This window comes from Drosophila gunungcola, chromosome 3R (assembly GCF_025200985.1).
Source record: "Drosophila gunungcola strain Sukarami chromosome 3R, Dgunungcola_SK_2, whole genome shotgun sequence".
Classification (NCBI taxonomy): domain Eukaryota; kingdom Metazoa; phylum Arthropoda; class Insecta; order Diptera; family Drosophilidae; genus Drosophila; species Drosophila gunungcola.
The window spans coordinates 19,815,385-19,833,897 of NC_069139.1; the positions used below are offsets into that span (position 1 = coordinate 19,815,385).

Below are 18,513 nucleotides of genomic sequence, written 5' to 3' on the forward strand. Positions count from 1 at the left end.
ACCTAACTCAAGGTGAATCACAGTCCCTCGTCATTTAACATTACTGCTACTTTTGCGGGGAAATTCCAGCACATATCCTGCCCCGCCTGCCACACCCACAAAATTGGCAGGAAGGTAAATGGCAGCCATTCGGAGCCAAATCTGCAGAGCACACAAACATTACGTAGCTATTTTGAACGTAGCATTTAAGCTCTTCAATCTACAATTCCCCTGGCGACTCCTTAAACTTTTGCACTGTGTTCAGTGCTGTTTCTGTTTCTGCCACTGCCACTGCTGCTGCTGTTGTTGATGTTATATTTATTTATTTTTATTGACAGCATTATATTTTATTTATTATATTGAATTCATGTCGTTGTGCTGCCACGACCAGTTCGGTTCAGTTCAGTCAGGCCAAGTTAAGTTTGAAGCCAGGCCAGGCAGCCAGTTTTGTGGGGCAGGGAGCCACTGCCAGTGGCACGTTCGCAGCGGACTGAGATGTGTGTTTGTGCCATTATTGTCAAGTCAGCATATAAAGCAGCCATCGAAGGGTGGGCAAATCCCAAATACACACACTCAGGCACAGGGGAAAAATCTATCCATCTGGTTTCTTGAGGTTTCACACAAAATTTTTAAACCTAGTTTCTTTAATATTTTAAAACTTATCAATCTGATTACAATCGACCATATTTTGTTGCCATTTTAATTGTGTAATATAATTTTTTATTATCTTAATCATGTTAATGCACAATTATATTTTATTGTTGAATTTTTGAACTGCAATTTCCGGAGTTTATTTACTAGAACTAAAATTTCGGTAAAAGTAGACAAATTTTTTTAGGTGCACCCATTCGTAGTTTGGACGGAAATCGTTATATAAATCAAAGACAGATTATAAATGCTGCGCAATTTTCAAGTTATTTTTACTAGATGCGTCTGCGAGGGTTGTTCTTGTGACGCTTTTTAAGGGTAACTGAAAAGGTTAGACACAGTGAAGCCTGCCGTGAGTGACAGCTAGACGTGGACAACTGTTGAGTGGATACAGGACTGGGTGGCTGGGTGTTTCTGGGCGGTGTTCATTAGCGCGGAAAGAAGCAATCGAAACGACACGAAATGAGTGAAAATGTCAGCTAATTATGTTTGCATTTAAGCCATATAGAACTGCCGTTGAGCCGGAAGTGCCGGCAGGCTCATTTCCGTTTGAAATGATTCCTGTCATAATTCGCCATCGCTGGCAATTTTTTTTTCGCTCTGCGTCACCTTCTATTTTTGCATCGATTTTTGGCTGGAAGTGCTCCAAGAACAAGTCAAAACTTTGAGGCAATTTGCCTTTAAAGCTTTTTCGCCAAGGGTCCTTGAGTTATTTGGGGGAGCGACGAATAAGAGAAGCGCTTGTCATGGCTTATTTCACTTGAACTTTGGGTCAGCAAAGTTGGCGTGCTCAAGCTTTATTTTTTAATTTGTTGCGGCACTTTATTCGCTAAACGTTTTCGTATTTTTTGTCGGTTTTTTGGCCATTAGGCTGCCGCTCCTTTGTCCACAAACAAAATGAGAGGGAAAGAAAACTCGCCGCAATTAACTAACGTCTTATGATTGATGATCTTTTAAATGGGCGAGCGACAATGGCCCCCACTTCTCATTGTTACCATCATTATAATTCCCTTGGAATCCGTCACAACTAGGCCCAGTCCTCCGTTTGTTGGCCATCTCGAATTGGGTCAAAGGTCGCCGAACTCGACTAATTGACGTCCAATTGAGCCACATGTCGGCCGAGTCCCCGCTGATTGGATTCGCTCGGATTGGATTGTATTTATTGCTAGTTTGCTCTTAATTGTCAAACGAATGCATGCGAATGGAATGTTTTAAATTAATGCATTATTGCCCATGTGCAATCGATTATTTATATTGCAGTTATCCTGCTTTCAGTCCATCCATCAGTTAGTCAGTCAATCAATCAACTGACTGGAACATAAAGTATGCAAAAACTTTAAGCAAACTACTTGATATGTGAAAAGTTTTTCCATTATTGGGTTGAACACGAAAAGTCCATCGATATTTTTGTCTTATTACTTATTTTAGGTCACTTGGGTTTAGTTAATATTTAATACTCTAAGTGTGTAAAATGTTATTTTATTAGCTCTTTGGAAAAGTAGGAAACTGAAATTATGTGATTTGTTGCAGGAAAGATGTAAATCTCAAAAGTTTAAATTAAATTCTTTTTAAATAAGTTTATTTGGTCCTTGTGTTTTCTCTTATTGATTATTGATTATTGATAATTGTTTGGCTCTTTTGTTTTCCCTTACTTGGTTGCTAGAATTATACCAACCAACACTTGATTACCTTTTTTGACTTTAGAATTGTATTATATTTTTCTCATTTTGCTAAGAAAAAAAAACATATGTATGTTTTCACTGTAGTTTCAAAATTGAACTCTTCCAACAAAGGGTCAATGTTCAATGATGTCATTTTTTAGGCTGCACAATCAATGCGCAAAACATTTAGGTGCACCTAATGTGATAAGCATGAAGGTATTACTCTATACCTTCTTCCACAGAAGGGCGCATTGAAAATCCCTATCTGTGAGTGCGCAATTTGGGCTGGGTGGGAAATCCCATTATTCTGGCAACTGCGAAATATGATAACTCTACTGACACCCAATATTTGGCATCTCGCGGCGGTGCGATCTCGTCCCTGCCGGTTGAAATATGAGTCAATTATACTTCCGTACGCATAAATTAATGATTAATTGCAAAATAAATTGACTTGCGTCACTTAATTACGTAGCGCAAGCGACACTGGAGAAAGCTGATATTGAAGGGGTCGCAATTGTCACGCCCCGTGCAAATGCCTGTCAGTCGTCAGCTTGTCAACGCACTCGCACACCTACACTCAGGAAAAAAATTAAGTATTTCGATTTTAAATAAAGATTAACTACTTAATCTTTATACATAAAATTTTAAACATTACCAAGGCTAAGTAAGAAACTTTTGGTGCAAGATTTATTCTCTGCTTAATTTTTTTTTAATTGTACTCTTTATTTTTTAAAACTGGACAAAAAGAAAGTATAAAAAAAGTGTCTGTAAAATTTAACTGGATTATCTTGAAATTATAGATAATCACACATATTTGCCAATTAATACTGGAATATATTATTTTCTGTCAAAGGATAAACTCTGGACTTAAATACAAAGTTTATAAGATTTTTGTGCCATTGATTTTTAATTGAATTTTTTACTGTTGAGTTTAGTAGTCAATCTAAATAGCTTTATTACCTTATAAGACCAATTTCAAGTAGTGGCTGGACATAATGCCTAATTTTTCAAGTGTGCAACAAGAGGAGAAGCACATGCACAGAACGGCAATTTCTGCTGTTGAAATTCACAGTCAAACATGCTTAATTAATGCCAGCAACGTTGCCATCAGTCGCCAAAACCCCCCGTCCACCTCCACCTCCCTCGCAGATCCCTCGACAGTAAATGAGAGCCGGCGCAGTATGACAACATTAATGCGAACATTAACAAAAACTGCTGGCGCTGTCTACTGTTTCCCCGTCTCCCAAAAATAAACACTCGCAGGCATCATAATAATGATACATGGGCCAAGTCGAAGTCGGAGCTCTTGAGTGAGTGGCCCGATGGATGGTGCTCGACGCTCGTCTGGCTGCCAGCTCCGCTCCTTGATGAGCAGTTTCCGATGATGGTGCCATGGCCATCCCCTCTCCCCAATCTCGAAGCCCAGCCATTCCAATCCAATTCAGACTTTCCTTCATTGTCTGGCAAGATTCTCATAATTAAGCAGAATCGTATACAGTGGTTTAGGGTGCTTTTTGTGTTTGAACTTCATGATTGGAGATATTCCTTTTACTTTTAAGACTTCCCAATTATGGTCTATTTATGAGCAATTTTGTGGGTAAAATAATAAAAATTTTTTTTCGAATTTTTTTTGCCTTATCAAGCACATGTATATTCGAAATTTTTAACTTTAAAATTCGAAAATGCCATTGAAATTCGCTTTTGTCCCTACAAGGCTTTGCATTAATTTACCTAATTAACCCTTTGGTTCCAATGTTCCCGGGGCTGCCTGCCTTTGCACAAAAATCAATATAAAACCTTGCCAAAATGGCTCTCGCGCCCATTCCAGTTTATCCGATTATGCTCGATGGTTCGAGAGGGGGAGTGCAGGGGATTGGAAACGAGGGAGGAACTGGTGGACTGGCGAGCAATTAACGCTGAATTGATACGCACAGCTCGGAAGGCATTGAACCTTCTTTCAGCTCCCCCATTTAGGCGATGGCATTAAGACGTAATTAAAACAACGCCAAATGGGAGCCGAGGATCCCTTTTGCAACTGGCGGGGCAACAAGGAGTCAAAAGATTATTTGTATTTAATTTCAAGTGCGCTGCGCCAGAAAGCCAGAGACAGTTTTACTCTGCTCTCGCTCTCGCTGAACATAAAACTCAATTATAATTAAGCATTTAAGTGGAAAAAAGCGAAGCTAGAGCAAATGAAGCGAACTCAGCTCGCAGAGAACTTCACCACGAGTTCCGTGAGCCAAGGCAACAGCGATGACAAGGGGCATCCTTGGCGAGGACCCCGCCCCGTTTTATTAGTGGTAGCCAGCAGCAGCATCCTAATTGCTAAGAGCGCCACTCAAAGTTTCGGCAGGATAAGGAGGGTAACTCGAGCATGAGGCGGTATTTAATTATCGTTCATCGCTCATCGCCGCCCATTTGTTCGGGGAGGATTTATTCAAGGCACACTGAGAATATTTCTCATTTCAAAACCATGAAAATTAAAAAAAAATTCGAATTAACTATAAAAACTCATAGCTGTGCCGTCATCAAAATAATAATCATTTAAAATTTCTTAATATCCTAAATTCGAAACTCACAACTTTTTTTTCTTAAATATTGTTTTATGTATCTAAGAAATATTTAGCATAAACAAACTGTCCCTTAGTGATTTAAAAGGGAAAAAACATATATTTTAAGACATTTTTAAATGTAAATGCACTCTAGATGCCTAAATCCAACTCTGACACACATTTTAAGCCCCCTACTTCCAACATTTTTTTTTTGCGCTGTGTAATAATAAACTCTTAATTTACTATTAAATATAATATTTTCTCTTACTGTAACATTAACATTTGCCCTTACCATTTGCCAGGATTTTGTTACACAATCCCTGTTGCCAGCCAATGGATAATTGTTACGTCAACTCATTTAATTTGCTTGCAAAATGCAGGCTGCAACCAGAAGCGAAAAGAATCTCAATTAACGAAATCATTGATAGGGTCAAAGTATCATGGCCATCTATGTATTATGGCCAAATAGGTCAGCCATTTGGTAGATATTTATTTTTAACTACCATTACGTTGCTATTGGACCAGTCAAGTATATAAATATGTCCGAAAACTGACAAATGGGAAATGGGAAATGGAAAACGAAAATGGACGGTTCAGGGATGTGAAATTTTAATGAACTTTTAAACGTAATGAAAGTAATTTTCAAATTGCAAGCTCGCCGAAAGAGGAAAGCCGAGAAGGGCAGGCATGCGGCTTAACTTATTTTTTTTTGCCTTACTGAAATTCAATTGCGGCAGAAGTCGAGCGCTCGCTACTTTTGTGCGTCCTTCAGACAGCAAAAGCAACCCGAATCCAGCCGAACCCCACCAGAGCAGCCCACCCAAAAGCCGGGCACTCGAAATGATTTCGAAATGGCATTGAATGTAGCATTTAATTTGTGCGCCACAAGCGGCGGCGATGAGCATGAAGTTGTTGGTGGTCCTTGGTCCGCTGGTCTGCCCATGCCTGCTATTTATAACTGTTTATTTGCCGTGTGCCATCCACAGTACACTGAACGAAATTTCGCCAGGGGGTTAAAAAATTAATTTGAAGGATAAAATTTTCTCAATTATCAAAAACTTAACAAAACGACAAAATAATAAAAAAAAATTACAACAAAAAATTTAACATTTTCATTTGGTAATGTGTTGATTAAAAAATGTATACGGCTTAAGCAACAACATTTATTAATGTTTTTATAGACCAAGTTGTTGTAATGAATCCTTAAGAATTCGTCCACATATTTATTTTCCAAGCTATTTCACTTTCCTCCTCTTTAAGGTACAAAAATAATGAATGGCTTATTTATAAAAGTAATTTAGTATCTTTGTCCTTATTTTTCTCAGTGCACCTGCAACTCGGACCCTGTCTGCCACTGAAAGGGATTAATTAAACTGACAACTGACGTCTGTGGGTGGCCCCCGTTCTCTGTGAGTCCGCTTCGCTTGCAAAGTCCACAGTCGACTGTCTTTGAAGCCCGGAGTTCGGCATAATTAGTTAAATGTGCTTTGCCATAACAATGAGCTAGCCAACACCACCCGCAACTCTTTGGGGCCTGGCCTGGCCTGGCCTTTATTTTAATTTAATATATCCTGCCATAAAGATCATCGCTACGAAGAAGAGAAGCTCTAATTGCCAAAATATGTAATAATTAGCGACGGCGAAAAGGTTAAATAAAATTAATTAAGTGAGCAGCAACGGTTTCAGCAACAAATCAGCCAAGGATACCCGGCTTATATATATTTGCAGTCAGTCATTTTGGATGTGTTTGCCCCGAACACACACGTTCACATATCCTTAGCATCATTCCCACAGTAACCATGCAAACTCGCATGCGAAAAAAGCTCTGACGCTCATTTGCCAGCAATTAAGTGCACAGAAAGAGATGGGAACGTCATTTGAAATGGTGCGCCATCTGAACTTTGTCTATACAGAAGTGGTTGTGTGTGTGCGTACAGTGAATCCTCTTTGAAAGTTTTCAAAATAAATCAATCTTTTACTAAAAGTTAATTTTAATATGCTGGGTAACATTTTGAAAACTGTTTATACAAATATTGTTTCTAATGGTTTTTGTTTATTTCTTTTTTATAAATAAAGAATAAAGAATAATTTTTATAAATAAAGAATAAAGAAGAAATTTACATCTGAAAAATGAAAAGTCACTTACAAACTCCAAAAACAGATAAACGACCTTATTGTTAATTAAGTGCTTTTCTACGTTATCTAATTAAAGCAAAACTGGTTTGTGTAATACACAAATAATTTTAATTTTTAATAATTTACATTAAAACATATTCTGAAAAACTATCTCAAACCTTTTTTAAACGTTTTTAACATTTATTTACTTGTTTTAAAAATACATTTCTCATGGTAATGGAAGAAAGGGCTTGATTTTACGGTCTGTACTTTTAAGTATCCAAGTGATAAATTCGCTTGAAAATCGTCACATTTGAGTGAACACTGTTTTGATGTGCTCTCATCCCTGTAACGAAGGTAGATGCTCGTGTGCGCGCGTGTGGGTATTTTAATTAGAAACTTGTACATTTTGCCTAATTTGACAAATTGTTTTAATACAGTGTGCAAACTTTTTGGCTACATAGCGGATCAAATTAGTTTTGCCGTTGCCCGGGAATTAGGTCAACTTGCTGTTGATTGAAAAACCAATCGGATGCGGCAACGAATTGAGATTAATGAGCTGCACTGAAAGTTATGCAAAACTTTGTTGACTTCGTCAATGCCATCACGAGATTATTAACCGCATCCTGCGGATTAATATAACGCAGATCACGCAAATTAAAAATGTAAATTCAGTGAACCGCAAGTTTATGTGCTTAGCTTTTAATTGTTATGGTGATGACGATGGTTTGAGGGGTATTCCCAAAGGAATTTGTTTTATTATGCCCTAACATGAAACAATTTGCAGTATTTGTTATTCTCCTTTCTACTTTTTTTCCAGTAATATGTACTTTGTTCCCATTTCCGGTTATTTATAAACTCGTATATTTATCAAGTATTTAACCCAAAATAGTGCTGTATATTAATTGCAGTTTTTGATGATTTTTGCTTCATGACTGCCTCCCCTTTTTGCAACCCAATTCATCATCAAACGGATTATTTTTAGCCATGGCAAAATAAACGAAAGATTTGTGTGATTTTCGCTTGCATAGCTTTTCCTTTATAGTTTCGAGATTTTGTTTACAATAAATCTTGGTACTTGGAATTGGAAAGATATTAGTCAATTGAAACAATTGCCTAAATGTAAACTAGAAATTGAATACAGAAATTAAAAGCAATTTAATTGTTTGATTCCCATATTTAAATTTAATTGAAAGTTAACGTTTTGATTTGAAAATTGGAAAAAAAATTTACAATTCAATAAGCTAAACAGAAAAGAGGATTTCAATTTTAGTTTTGTAAGAAAATTGTAGATGTTTTTCTTTAGGATGTTGTAGTTTCTGATTGTGGTACGTTTTTGATGGTAAGCTTCTTGTAGAGTTCATCTAGCTGATCCTTTTTGTAAGCCATAGCTAAGGCTCGTTGATATCGCTCCTCCCAGGCCTCTGGATGAGATTGGGCCAGGACCTTGAGGGTTACCTCAGCAGCGGCTTTAATGTCCTTTTCTGGGCTTTCGTGGTAGAGCAAAAGCAGATCCATGGCACGCTTAACGAAAGCATCCCAAACCTCCTTTTCGTGTTCCGCTTCCTTCTCCAAATCACTGAATTTGGGCTTTAATTTACCCACAGCCAAGGCAGCCAGGACACGAATACCAGCCGAGGGATCATCCATGCGCTGCATGGTGGCATAAGCTAATGGTTTTAAGTCCTCCACAGACATTTCACGGAAGTAAACTATCGCCTTGATGGCATAATGACGTGTGGTGACATTACGATCTTCGAGAAGACTAGGCATGTGTTTGGCTAGTGAGGGTAAAACTTCCACAGCTTCCGACTCAGCGCCCTGCGCCAATGCACATAGTGTTGCCATGGCCAAGGATCTCATGGCCTCGGCATTCGATCCAGCTTTCCAAGTCAAATAGGGTTCCACAATTTGCGATATAAAATGACTCAATATTTGAGTGCTGCGCTCACGTTCTATGTCCATGGTTTTCGACCACAATAGCGCTGCCACCGAGAGACTGCTAAAGACTTTGACTTGAGCACTATCGCAGCAGTGCTCAAAGACCAGTTTCACCTTTTCCATAAGATCGGCTATGTAAGTGTCTCGAATGAGGCACAAATTTATCAAACCATCGAGCAGCATCACGGGTTCCGCATTATCTTCCAAAGCAGCATCCAGATTCTCCACATCCTTCAGGGCCAAATGGAACCAACGTTCGTGGAGTTTTGCCTCCGAAATTTGTTCAAGTTTCACGATTCTTTCGATCAGCGCTTTCCCCTGAGTAACATCTTCATTTCCGCTTCCGCTGAGGGAATATGATAGAGCCATTACTTTAATACCACTCACATAGACAGACTCGTAGAGGTCCTGCAGCTCATCCTGTCCGGCATTGATCTTCAGCGATTTGTCCAGTATGGTATCCAAAAGTTTGAGTATGTATAGCTGGAAACCTGGCTTCAGGGTGTGCGAATAGTCGGTGCTGCGAAGAAGCTTTGCCAACTGCATCAACTGATCGTAGCTGCCGCCCAAAGAAGAGGTGAACATGTGGTAGAAGCATCTCATATAGGACTCCCGGGCATTACGTTCCAATCCATCGAAGCCATGATCAATCCAGGCATCGTAGGACAATAGTCGACCCATCAAGTCGGCCACCTTGGCCGCTTCAGCATTGACTTCTGCCACAGGATCGATACAGGCATGGGCCAAATCGCCATAAATTTCAAAGAATTTGGCAGTCATCGCGGCCTCAGCATGCAAAACAAATTGATAAAGCAGTTTTAGGGCATGCAAACGTACGTTGTCCTTCCAATCGCCTGTTTCTCGGGTTATAAGTTGCAACAACCTCAGAGAACGTTGCACCAAACCACGGCATCCAATTGTGGGACGCTTGACACCTTTTGGGTAATTCTCCGCCGGGAGATCGCTAATCTCCTGTTGGCTCAACTCGGCTTCGTTTTCTTCGAAATACAGTTTGCCGCACTTGAGCCACTGGGGGTGAATGTGATTCAGAACCTCCGGCGAGTCGTCCTTCAGGCAGCACAAAACCAAGGGTAAGATTCGCTCAAAGAAGGAGTAGCGATCTAACAATTCCATTAGCATAAGAATACCCATCTGTCCCACTTCACGGCGAACCAAAGGCATTGTGTCCATAAGCAGAGGGGAGACCTCGTTAAAAGCCTCCTCATTCCCTCACCACTGGCGTCCATGTGCAGACTCAATCTGCCGATGGCTTCAATCGCCGAAATCCTGGCCTGGGCATGTTTGTGATTCAGCATCCCGTACAGTGCTACAAGCAGTGATTCGGTGAATGGACGTACTTCCCGGGTATCAGCCACCCGAGCTAGATTCACCAAGGTGGAACATCCTTCGCGCTGAACCAGTGGATAGTCATCCTTGATGGATTTGATCAGTATCTTGACCACTTGCGGATAGCACTCCCTGAAAACGCCCACATTTCCCATCTTTGCATACTGGCAAACCATCAAATTCAGTTGGCCGATGTAGAGCAGGCGAATTTCCTCGCTGGGCTCCACGGTCTCGGCTTTCCCCATTCGCTCCGACAGAGTGGAAACCACATTCAGCAGGTGGAAGTCCATGGGCGGCAGGCGCTCCAGAAAAGCATTTACAGCCTGGACGGCGTGATCGCGAACACTTTCGAAGCGATCGTCGTAGGATTTCAGTAGATGCAGATACAGTTGATCGAAGCTCTCGGCCATTTTCTCGGTGCTAATGTTATCGGGGGCATTTTGGCACAGATCGCGTAGTTCCTCCAGGACCTTGGTCTTTTGGCGACGGTCAGTGCCCTCCAGCTGCTCACAAATCTGCTGAGCATCAATCTCAAAGCTCATGGTGAATGGTATTTAATATTTCTGGGTTTCCTTGTATATATTTTTTTAACTTCTTGTAGGCTTATAGTTGCATTTATTTGAAACTAAGATAGTTGTTAAATAGATTTTCTTTCTTTTATATTATTTGTGCACTTTAAATTAGATTTTTAAGTGTTCTTATCTTTATCACAATTGTTTTATCATTTCCAAGTAAAGTATTTTTAAATTTATGACTTGAATTTTGGGATTAGTTCCTGTACTTCGAAATAAGTAGCTTTAAGTTTCAAGAAGTGTTCACTAGTTTGTTGGGGCTCCAATATACTAAGTAAATAAGCTGTCTATATTAAATCCGAGTTTTTTTAACGATTATAAATGGATTTTTCTGTATAGTATTCACTTTTAAATTCTGAGATGTTTAAATTTTCTTTTATGATTTCAATATTTGTATCTTATTTATTTTACTTATTGTGCAAGAAAACCTTTAAGTTTGGTTGCTCTTATCTTGCATTTAAGGTTTTTGCTTATTGTTTTCCGTTTGCTGATATTTTTCTTGGCTGCAGTTTGTTAATAACTTATTAATTATCCACATTAGCCTGAAGAAACATTTTCAGAGGGTTCTTATCACTTTCCCGCTCCAGAATTCTTAAAGTACTTTTTGCCGGTTGTGCGAGCTGCGTGTGATTTTCAATTCTCTCAGTTTTCTAAGCTGCAAAACGAAAATATTTAAAAGTTAGTCAAACAACAAACGCAACGGTTGCTATGACTACACAATAGTTAACTCAGTTTTTCCGTTTTCGACATTATTTTTGTTTATTTTGCCCAAACAAAACTACCCGACAACGTGCCACAAACAAAATGCTGAATAAACTATAAAACTGATCAGCTGTTTTGTGCCGCAAAGTGTTGCGAAACGGGACAAAAAGTGCTGGAAAGTTTTCGCTTTGGCGCGCCTTTTTAAAAAGCTCTTGGTTTTCTGTTTGCACTGTTGTGCCTCGTTTATTTGCCAAGCTAATTAACTCAGACATAAATGAAATTTCTCGGGAAAAAAGCAAGGGAGCAGGCAGTCTTTTTTATGAGTTCGGCTTTGGCGGCGATCCATAAAAGTTTCTGGGCCGCTCGTGGCGCATTCGCTTATCTGCGGAGCGGGCTATCTAATTGCGATGTCGTTCCTTATCAACATCGGTCCAACAGAACGACAATATCTAAGATTGATTGCCGGCACAACCGCTTTGGGGTGAGTTTGCTCACCCACCAAACGACCAACCGACTGATTGAGTATGTTTGATGGAAGGAAATCACATAAAATGTCTATTTTTATCGCAACTTAATTGCATTTGTGGGTCACTAAATTAGGGTTATAATGGGTACACATGAAAAATGTGGGGCTTGGTCGCAGATAACCAGAAAAATGGCAGTCGATATTCGATATCGAATGATATTATAATTAACTGAGTTAGGCGTTAGCAGCCGATTTGGGGAATTTCGTGGGAAGATCACTGCTTACAAATTACTGATATAGTTAAATTTGTTTTTTAATGTTTCCTAATAAATATAGGTAAAGATTGAATACCTTAATATCATAGATTGGCAAAGCGAGCGTAGAAAATGTATTATTGTATTTGAAATTTAACAATGACACAAGCATATGGTGATCATGGGTTTTAAGAGAAATAAATTCGTACTTTTAAAAATATACATTTGATTGGAATGAAACAAAAAAATTATTTTCAAAATGTTGTTGATATCAAAATGAAAATTTAATTATAAAGAATCTCATTTAGAGATCCCCTTTTTTCTACAAACTAAAAAACCAAGAACGGCATAAATTAAATATTGTTTTTCAATAAAATGAGTTTTTTTTTATATTGTTTTAATATTGTGATAAGGTAAAAAGGTTTCTGGGCACTTGAAAAAGAAAATCTCTTTCTAGAGTGTGGGAACTTTGAAGATCTCCTGTTTTCAACTCGTTATGAAGGCAACGGAAAGGGAATGTTACCGTGGTTATTAATCCAGGCCTGCCTGCTATCCGACGTTGATCTTTCCATTTGAATTTCATTTAATGCCTGTGTGTGGAACATTTTTTGTTTTTTGTTTCTTGTTTTTATTCAATTTTCCTTTCGTTATCCCATCTGTAGGGTTGTTGGATTGGCGTGCCCAGTTCAGTTTGCCGGGCATATTTTATGAGCGTTTCTTTTCTTCGCTACCTATACGAGAATGCTGTCAAAAATTGTTGTTGTTGTTGTCATTTTTATTGAAAGCCGACGCAGATACACAGATACGGTGGGCAAACACAAATACAGATACAGATACAGATACAGATACAGTAACAGTTACAGACACACACACATACACGGATACAGATACAATGGCGAACTCATAAGTTTTGCTGCTCCCATTTGTGTGCACAATTCGATTCCATACCTTTTTGTGTGCGACGGCAGGCGGCACACGCTCCAAAGCAATTAAGCGCATGAATCAGGTTCGTTCGGTTTTTCAGGGCAGGGCAATGTATCCCAGTATCTGTATTCCTCAGCATTTGTATCTGTATCTGTGACTCTGTATGGGTCTGTAGAGTGCGCGGCGTGCGCTTTTTATGGGCAACAGACACCGGCACAATAAACTTAATTGATATGAAATGAAGTCATTTGGCAAAATCACTGGGAGAGTAATGGACCGCGCTCATTCAATTTGATTTGATGTCGGCCAGTTCGGCTCGAGAACAAAGTTATTCCAATTTACCATACATATATGTTGTGCAAATTTATTTATATTTATTTTATATCGGCTTTTCGAAAGCAATTGAGCATATGCGGTATTTACATACATCTGCATATGCATCATGCATGTGCGTTTTTCGGGCCAAAAGAGTTTTCAATTAAAAGTTACAATTTTTTTTTTGCACAAGCAAAGTGCGGAAGCCGTCGTACTGCCTCAAACCCGTCTGAACCAGTTGCTTGTCTGCAGATAAAGCCAAAAACACCGACCAGCTGGCTCATAATGGTCATAATTATTAATTAGATACACGGATACCATACCATAACATACCATTCCATACCATGCAGTTTTGCAAAACCCGCTTGCGGTCCAATTTGAACGCTGTGCGAGCACTTAAATGGACTTGTTACCGCTCCGAGAGCTGGCTGAATGCAAAATGCAAATTTGCCAATTGATATTGATTGAATTGCGAGCTGCCCTGGCTAATTAGTTTTATTTTCCAACTGTCCGTTTAAGTCGTCATGAACTGCATCCATTGCTCGGACTTGATCGAGACTGAGTGACTGAGTGAGTGAGTGAGTGAGTGGATGTGTGTGTTTGTGCCTCGATTTCTTGGAATCGCTGATTAGAAATGTTCCTAATGGCTTGACTTTTGTCGCACTTTTGTGCCAAACAGACCCAGATTACGATGTGTAAGTGGTGGGGTGAGTGAAATAAAACGAGTCCCGGTCCTGTTCCCATTTTTTTTACTCTATTTTTATTATTTGCCGCCATATAAGCAAGTGCTGTGTGTAAGTGGCTCCTCCAGCCCCCCAGTTGGCATTGCATATTAATGTGCGCCGTTTAATTGCGTGACTCATCAGCGGGCTGTAATCGCCGTTTGCCATCATCAGCCGTCGAGCTGGTTGTGCTTATTTGCCGGAGCTGTCTGTCGGGTACTCTTGTACCCGTGCTCGTACTCAAAGTCTGCTTTGAGACACCGGGGACTGGAGTCCGGGGATTGGGATTGCGGACTGGGTCTTTGAGCTGGAGCCGCTTGCCGACTTTTCGAGTTTTAGAGGAAGAAAGCTCTGCTCCTAATTAATAAACAAACTGTGCTGGCAGGCAAATTAAGCCCTTGACTATCTAATTGATATTGATTAGATGAAATGGGCCAATACATGTGTTTGATTTTTGTTTCTTATTTTCATACAACTATTTTGCAAGTATATAAACAAACCTGAAGAAAAATTCACAATTGTTTTTATCACAAAGCTCTGCTCGTAATTAATAAACAAACTAACGATTATTGAGTAAAAATAACATTTTTGGAAGTCATAAATGTTTATTAAAGATAGAAACAATAATCATATAATTGGCGTTACAATGATAATACTACATATTTATGCTACAGTGTCCAGTAAGTTTTTGTTTTAAAATTTAAAGTTTGAAAACTTTTTTGTCATTTAGAAAATATATTTTATTGACCATTAATTGAAAAATTCTTTTAAACATATAAAAATTTCTAAGAGTCTAAAGACCCATTTGTTTGTGCATTCTGTTTTCAGTATAGCCATTGCATTATTTTCATTATTTGTTTATTCTCGTTATTAGCGTGAAAAATGCAGGCAGTCCGAGTGTGATTGTAATGAGAGCTACAAATGTTTTTTCTGTTTTTGCATATAATTTTGCTATTTACATTTTTGCGTAATCGCCGTGAGCCCCATTCAAATGCCAAATGGCTGAGCCCGTGTTCTGTTTGTGCAGTCGCATAGTTTCCACCATATAGTATATATATATATATATATATATATATATATATAAATGTATATATGTATATATATATTCGTATGCCACATGTTAGTGCGGCGGATCCAGACTGACCAGTTCCAGGCTATTTCATGCCATGGCAATCCATTCATTCATCGCGTCAAGTGTCAGGCCGTCTGTCAGTCAATCAGAAAACGGTTTGAGTAACAATTTAATTAATTTCAGTACGAAATGCGAACCTGTTGTGCCACAGATATTTGATATCATAGTGCTTGCACACACATAATTCTGTGGGCTCTGAATGAAATTGCCTTTTAATTATGCCTAATACTCGTGACATGACTCAATTAAATGCCATATTCGGACTATGACTGGCAAATTGTGCTGAAACCCACCCCAGAAGATATCAGATTATGGATAGAGATTCACAACTCGAGCGAAAGAGAAAGCTCATTTCGCACTCATATTAGTTTCTGTTATCTCTCGGTATGGTAATTAACACAAACACAGACAGCACATGAAATATATATGAAATGAATCGGCTTGTACGGTAAGCTGAAAACATAACCATAAGTGCGGCACTCAAAGATAAAGTGTTTTGTTCGGAATTCGGAGGGCAGAGGGTAGTTAATTTTGAAGACTTTATCTCTTAGATGTAACAATGAATAAGGAAACAAATAAGGAAAAAATGTTAAAATGAGCTTAACAATCCCTTGTGAATTATTTTAAATACTTTTAATAGCTTAAATAGGTTATAAGGAAGAAAATAATTAATGATTATGGCTCATCATATATTGCCATATATTTTGTTATCCAAAACTTTAGGATCTATTTATTGTCTTCTCTCCGATACCCTCGATGTTCCCCTGTTTACTCACAAATAAATGCGCAGTCATTGATAATTCGGTTTCTTTTAGCAAAATTATGTGTGCGCAATCATTTGTTTACATTCCGTATAGTTGCGGCAATTGACAGTGCAATGTTTCCCGATTGCGATTACTAAACTGGTAATAAATGGCAGAGTGCTGAGACAGGGCCTATGTTCACCGACAAGGGCTTGGGAATGGGAATGGGACAGAACAAATACGAAATTTTCACAAAATTGCACGGTAGTCATCAATGTGCAGGAAACTCTTAAATAAACAACATTTACAAGAGTTGGCAAAAAGCTGCGGCATCATCATGAAATTGAAATTAATTATATGTCAACAACGTGATTACAGAGAAATTGAACTAATTTGATATCGTTGATTTATACGGAGCTAAATGGGTTGATAAGATAAGTTTTTAAGTAATTTATCGTGTTGCGATGGTCAATTAATTTGGAAACGAACGTTTGACTTTCTATTTCCACAGATATATTAGACCCGACAAAAATTAAATTCAAACAAATAACTGTTTAACTTTAAATAGAAGGCTTAATTTATAAAACAAAAAGGTTCTTATCTGATGTAAAATGTTTTATTTTTCTTTTATTTTGTGACATTGATAAGCAGATCCCCTTTGTTTTTCGACATGACATGATAACAACTCATAAATTTGCAACTGATTGACAAGAAAAAAATATCATGTTGCTTAAAATAAATTCAATAAAATGGACTTAATAGTGAGAAACTATTTAAGTAGGATTGTCACTTTTTTAAAGGTCAATTTCAGTAAAGAGCTTTCTGAGTTGATGACATATAATTAATTCATCGTGTTTCGATGATCAACTAATATATAACATCTGACTTCAGCACCAGGTAGTTTAAATAAGTAAAAGTAACAAAACTATTAACCGGGACTAATAAAACAACTATCACCAATCTAGGTTATATTTTTTTTTGTGTGACGTTGCTGCTTATAAAATTTTCATTTAAATGCAATAATAACTGAGAGAGAATTTTAGAAAGCTGTAAATACTTTGCTTAACCTTGCAATTGAGTTAATTGACATTAATTCTGGGGTCAAGGGTCCTTAGGCGACTATCAGTGGTATTTCCGAGATTCTATTGAGCTTTACCTGGGAACGCAAATATACATACATACAAATATGTGAGTAATCAAAATAGATTGTCCGAAGTAGACAAATATTATGGCAGATTGAGCTTAGACCTCTCGACGCTAAGGGAAATGTACGCGAATTATAGATTATGCCCCTGTTTACAAAGTGGCTCACCTGTGAGGGTGCCACTCGGGAGGTTGTTGATTGTATCCGAAAGAGTCAAGGTGAGCGGAAATCCAATTAAACGATTTAAGTTCCTTCGCTGTTGCTGTTGTTGTTGTTGTTGTGCTTGTTGTTTTCTAAACGCTTTTTTTGGTTGAACTATTTATAGTTTGGGTTTCAAAGGTCACCTTATGTGGGTGCTGCTTTTATTCAGTTTAATTTCTTTTGGTTTTCTTTTGTTTTCACTTTTTTGTTATCCTTTTTCAGCTCACTTTTTACTCGCTGACGCTTTACACGGCTCGTTGGTTTCGCTGCTGATTATAATCCTTAATTAGTCTAACGAGTTGCAAATTAATCCACTTTCCCTAATTAAATTGCCTTTGCCGCGACTACAGATAAAAAATAAAAACACAAAACTGCCAATGGCGGTGTCATTTAAAACGTACAAAAAAAAATACAAAATAAACGATACAAAAAATTGACAAATGAAAGAAAAGGAACAAATAACACGAGGGCGGGGTGGAAATGTAATTAATTCATTAGCCTGCCAATTGACAATTATTGATTATTGTTTTGCCTTTGCGTTTGCGAATTAATTTTAATGTATTTTGGCTGGCTGTTTTTGAGTTTAGCTGCACAATTTGTTATTGCTCGCACGTCGTTCATTTATTTAATTTTTAATTATTTTGAAATGCGTTCTGGTTTCATAATTGGCAGCCCATTGTCTCTTCCATCTCGTTTGCACACATGTAGCTGCATATAATGCCTTTGTAATTTAATTAAATTTATTTGTATTCACTTATTTATTGTGAAACAATTTGCAAACTGAATCCCGACCCTGTTTTTGCTTCATTTGTCTTGTGTTCATTTTCAATTTGGCCATTTGCCTCGTTCAAAAATCTTGAAAGTGTGGCGAAATTTTGAGGCTGGCAAATGCGCCTAACAATTATGTTAGCCCGAGATTTTGATTGTAATTGTTAAGATATAAGATATTGTTATAATTGCTAACAAATCTGGTGACAAATATCTGGTTGCAAAAAATACCGACGGCACTGGTAAATTAATTGGTGAAATTAAGGTGGGGAATAAAGGGGTCATGTCTTCTGACTTTTAATTCACTGCTTTGCTTGGCATTTACAA

At 38.2% G+C, this 18,513-nt stretch overlaps 2 protein-coding genes across 7 annotated transcripts in view; both read right to left on the minus strand.

The window, feature by feature from the left end:
• Positions 1-18,513, minus strand: part of LOC128260798 (homeobox protein abdominal-B) — a 47,291-nt gene that overhangs the window by 24,490 nt on the left and 4,288 nt on the right. Inside the window, exon 1 of one of the 6 annotated variants that reach the window (XM_052994042.1) lies at positions 17,386-17,526. The exons of 4 other annotated variants lie outside the window; for them this stretch is intronic. The gene's annotated coding sequence lies outside the window, so the exon portion shown is untranslated. Of the gene's footprint in view, positions 1-17,385; positions 17,527-18,513 lie in introns of those variants that run through there. One more of the 6 variants, XM_052994050.1, reaches the window with a different exon arrangement.
• LOC128260756 (dynein axonemal assembly factor 5) lies at positions 7,782-17,509 on the minus strand. The gene is given in 3 exon segments (XM_052993985.1): positions 7,782-10,113; positions 10,116-11,470; positions 17,386-17,509. Coding segments are annotated over 2 exon segments (2,526 nt in total). The 5' UTR covers positions 10,786-11,470; positions 17,386-17,509; the 3' UTR covers positions 7,782-8,257.